At 46.6% G+C, this 4708-nt stretch overlaps 1 protein-coding gene across 1 annotated transcript in view; it reads left to right on the top strand.

Moving 5' to 3' along the window:
* The first annotated feature begins 2723 nt into the window (after nt 1-2723).
* The window catches only part of LOC105981033 (actin, muscle), an 18486-nt gene continuing 16501 nt past the window's right edge, over nt 2724-4708 (top strand). Inside the window, exon 1 of the mRNA XM_013010018.1 lies at nt 2724-2786. Within this exon, the coding sequence (XP_012865472.1) occupies nt 2724-2786 (63 nt within the window). The remainder of the gene's footprint in view (nt 2787-4708) is intronic.

Consider the following 4708-nt stretch of genomic DNA (forward strand, 5'->3'; position numbering starts at 1 on the left):
TTTTTTCTTTTTGCTTATGTGGTGCTGAGGAATCGAACCCAGGGCCTCAGGCATGCAAGGCAAGCACTCTACCACTGAGCCACCTTCCCAGCCCTAACTGTAAGTTTTTATCATTCCTCTACTTCCACATCATCTTTTGCTTGTTTCCTAGTTTTGTTTTATTCCTGAAATATTAACAGAGCAAGTCACACATGCATCTTGGCTGTTTAGAAAGAATTAAGACTCTTAACAGATCAGTCCTAACCACGGTTACATTATCTTACTGGGTGACTTTGTCTTTTGTCCGTTTGTATAATCTACACTGTGAGGAGATTGCCTGGGAACTACCTTGGCAGAAAATCCAGTACTTGCCAGAGCAGTCTTTGTGTTCTTCTTCCCCGTTACTTCTGGCCAAATGTCCTCCATGACCTTCACGCACCGAGGTTTCCTACAACACAAACACTTTCTGTAACAGGAAGTTTTCAACCGGCTCTAATGATGAATTTCATCCCACCAAATCCCTGGCGTATGGCAGATCATTCCAAATGCTCCACTTGTTTCCACGTGTGTGTACAAACAAATGAGGACCACCCCAGGAGGAAAAAACTTAGAGTGACTTATTCAGAGTTGTACAGCCAGAGTTACACACCAGGTCTGGCTTTGTGAGGGACCTGGAGACACAGGGGAGAATGACGGCTGCATAGTGGAGAAGCGAGGGCTTCCAGTGTGTCTCCACCGGCGCTGCGGGGCACAAGGAGGCTGAGGCCGGCCAGCCAGAAACGCGGGGTCCTCACTGACTGGCTTGGGAAGAATACTTGGCCCTCTATGGTTGATTCTGAGCTGGACGCAGGGAGCTGTGGCGCGAGTGACGGCAGGTCAGCATGCCTTGAACAAAAAAAAGTTAAGGGCAGCATCCAGACCCTGAGTTCCTTAAGAAAGGGCAGGACAATGGGGAAAGTGACACAGGGCTGACTGAAATGTATTGTGTGTATGTGTGGAAATGTCACAATGAAATCACACTTATTCAATTAGTGTATGCCCATAAATAAATAAATAAAAATCTAGAGGATGAAGTTGTGGCTCAGGTAATAGAGCACCTGTATAACAAGTATGAAGTCCTGAATTCAAACTCTAGTACCAAAAAAAAAAAAAAAAAAATTACAGAACCTAACAGGCACTGATTAATTCCTGAACACTTCTGAGATGGCTGCTAAGATTTGGGGGGGCTAAGGTTTTGGTTCCTGATGGACTGACTGCTAGAGCTTGTGAGCCAGTATTCTACTTTCATACATGCTCTAAGCACTGCCTTTATATACTCATTTAGTCTCCCAAGAGGCAAGACTGTAGCTGCTGAACCACACCAGGGGTGTATTCATTAGGAGGGGCGTGGCCTAAGACCTGCGAGAGCTAGGGGATTATCCTGATGTGTGTCAGCCAAACATGGGCAGGAGATGACAAAGTGACACGCATAGGGAAGTAGATTCCTCCACCTCCAGGCTTCGCAATCGTCACCTCACAGTAAGTCACAGAACTGGAGCACTTCCTGACCAAGACACAGGCACGCCTATGCCTGCTAGGTGAAGAGGCCTTCACTTCGCGTGCTGCCTGGTCAGCTGTGGTGGGGAGGGCATCAATCTTTCTCTTGCAGTGGGGGAGACGGGCTTACAGGTCACCACCCTGCATCTGCCCCTGGCCAGAGGCCTGAGGCCCACTGCGGAAGCTGAGCTTTATGAGTACAGCTTTGTTCCACCCAGTGACTAAGTCTCATCGTTCCTGGTGACCTTCAACTACAGAGGGAGTTGACATCCTGAGACTGCTATTCCTGGGGGTTTATAATTCTCCCCCTGGAGTCCAGTCTCCAAAATACCACCACGCACAAAGTAAGCAAATGCGTAAGTGGGGGATGGGATGGAAAAACGTACAACCTTATCCAGCAACTAAATCATACTAAATCTGAGGTTTAATGTTCTCAGGATCAAGGCACCATTCAACAATACTGGGTTTCTCTTGACAGTGGGCCTGGGCGAATGGGACATTGTGCCCTTGTCAACACCCTGTACAGCGGCTACGGCAAAGAGGAATAGTCCTTTCTTGCCCGATAGGAATAAACTTCTGAGGGCTTCCTGACTTTCCAACTCTCACGTTAACTGTTTGAGTTTGGCACCACTGCTTTCTAGAGGCAAGCTAACCTGCCTGAGCACACCTCCCTCCTGAGAGGTGAAAGCGGGACCTGAGTGAGGCAGGACCTCAACGCTGGGATCTCTGCACGGTCCTCCCTCACCTACCAGGACAGGGATGGTTCCAGTCTGTCTGACCCTAGCTGGCTCTTCTGATGGCAGCATGGGGGGGGGGGGAGTGCCAGGAAAGAGAGGAGTCAGAGCAGGACGTGGAGAGGAATGGGGAATGCTGGAATCAACAGTAACAGTAATAATAAATGAATAAATAGTAATAATAGAGCTGCATGGCTGACTCACAGCAGAGGGAAATGGAGCAGAGTCACAATGGCTGTGCTTGGACTCACGAGGACATAAATAGCTACTGTGTATGTGAGAACACAAATGGGAGATTACACCACATAAACAGACCCAATTTAAAAAGCATGTGTGTCAGGGCATTGCTAGACCAGATCAAGGGCCCCGAGTGAGGGGCTGCTGGCCTGGTGCATGAGGAAGACCTGGGAATACAGGTGGGTGGCACGGGAGGAGCTGGCAGGAGAAAGGCTCTGTGAGACTGTGTGAGCCGCCATGAGAGGGCAGGGGACGCCCGCTGGCTCCGCAGGCAAGATGCAGCTGAGCCTTTTAGCCGAGGTGTGGCAGGAATGAGGGCCATGGAGTCAGGGGAGGGGCTGGAGGGGCTCGCTGGAGTGGCAGAACTGTTAGGTAAGAGCAACCCAAGCACAACAGCCAGAAGGCTGAGTCTACAGAGGAGAACAATCACACACTCCAACCTGGTGCCACTGCAGGGGTAGTTTTTGGACCAACAGCATGTATATGCATCATCTCAAAATGTGTTAAAAAGCACAAAGGCGCCAGTGGCTCACGCCTGTAATCCTAACTACTCAGGAGCCTGAGATCCGAGGATCACGGTTCAAAGCCAGCCTGGGCAGGAAAGTCCGTGAAACTCTTATCTCCAATAAACCACCAGAAAACCAGAAGTGGAGCTATAGCTCAAGTGGCAGAGCGCTAGCCTTGAGCTGAAGAGCTGAGGGACAGCGTCCAGGCCCAGAGTTCAAGCCAAACAACTGACAAAAAAAAAGAAGAAGAAGGCTGAGACCTGATGATCACAGTTCAAAACCAGAAAGAAAACCCATAAGACTCTTATCTCCAATTAGCCCCCCCCACCCTCCCATCCTCTGCCAAAAACACTGAAGTGGAGCTGTGGCTCAAGTGGTAGAATGCCAGCTCAGGGACTGCATCCAGGTCACAATTTCAAATCTCAGGAATGACCCCCACCACCAAAAAAATAAAATAAAAAGGTACAAAAGGGAATCCTAACCTCAGAAGACACAAATCAAAATCAAAGAAATACAGCAATGAATAAGCAATACTAAAGGATGAGACTAGTAAAACAGGAAGAAGAAAAAAGCAAGTACCACAAAAATGACAAAACGGCAGAAAACAGGGCATATTTCTCAATAGTGATATTAAACATCAATGGGTTTGACTCTCTAATCAGAAGGCATAAAGCAGCAGCCTGGACCAGAAAATAAGAGCCAACCATTTGTGGTCTCCAAGAAACACACTTCATTATCAAAGATAAACACAAATTCCAACTTAAGAAAAAGCCCTTCCAATCAAATGCATCCTGCAAGAAGGTAGGAGCAGCCATACTGGTGTCTGATAAAACAGACTACAGGCTAAAATCAGTAAAAAGAAACAAAGAAGGTTACTTCATATTCATAAAGGGAAAGATACATGACAGAATTACAGTGGTCAACATATATGTACCTACCAGTGATGCACCTAACATACTCAGACTTAAGAGGGACAGACAGACTCCAACACATGACTAAGACTTTAACACCCCACTCTCCAAAAGACATGTCAACCAAACAAAGATCAGCAAAGAAACCTGTGATACCATAACTCCAATGGGTTTAATGGACATCTACAGAACATTTCACCCAGAAGCCACAGGATACACATTCTTCTCAGCAGCTCAGGAAACCCTTTTCAAAACAGAACATACCCTAAGATATAAAACAAACCTAAGCAATTTTTTAAAAAAATAAAAAAACGCAACTCCCTATATTCTGATCACAGTAAGACTGAATTAAAACTCATCAGAAGACACAACAAAAAATGCTCAAAAACATGGACTGAACAACACATTGTTGAATAACAACACACTGAAGAAATAAAGGGAGAAATCAAAAAGTTTCCTCAAGCCAAAGAAAATGAATGCACTCCTATCAGAACCTCTGGGATACAGCAAAAAGCAGTGCTGAAAGGAAGTCACAGCTTTAAGCACCTACACAAAAAGAAGAGATGTTAGCCAGGTACCAGTGGCTCATACTTGTAATCTTAGCTACTCAGGAGGCTGAGATCTGAGGATCGTGGTTCAAGGTCTAGTTCTTTCAAAAAACATTGTTAAATTACCCTCAACCTATCTTTTTTTTTTTTTTGGTTGGCCGTGGGGCTTGAACTCTGGGCCTGGGCGCTGTCCCTCAGCTCTTCAGCTCAAGGCGAGCGCTCTACCACTTGAGCTACAGCGCCACTTCCGGTTTTCT

This window comes from Dipodomys ordii, unplaced genomic scaffold, assembly GCF_000151885.1.
Source record: "Dipodomys ordii isolate 6190 unplaced genomic scaffold, Dord_2.0 Scaffold11, whole genome shotgun sequence".
Classification (NCBI taxonomy): Eukaryota; Metazoa; Chordata; class Mammalia; order Rodentia; family Heteromyidae; genus Dipodomys; species Dipodomys ordii.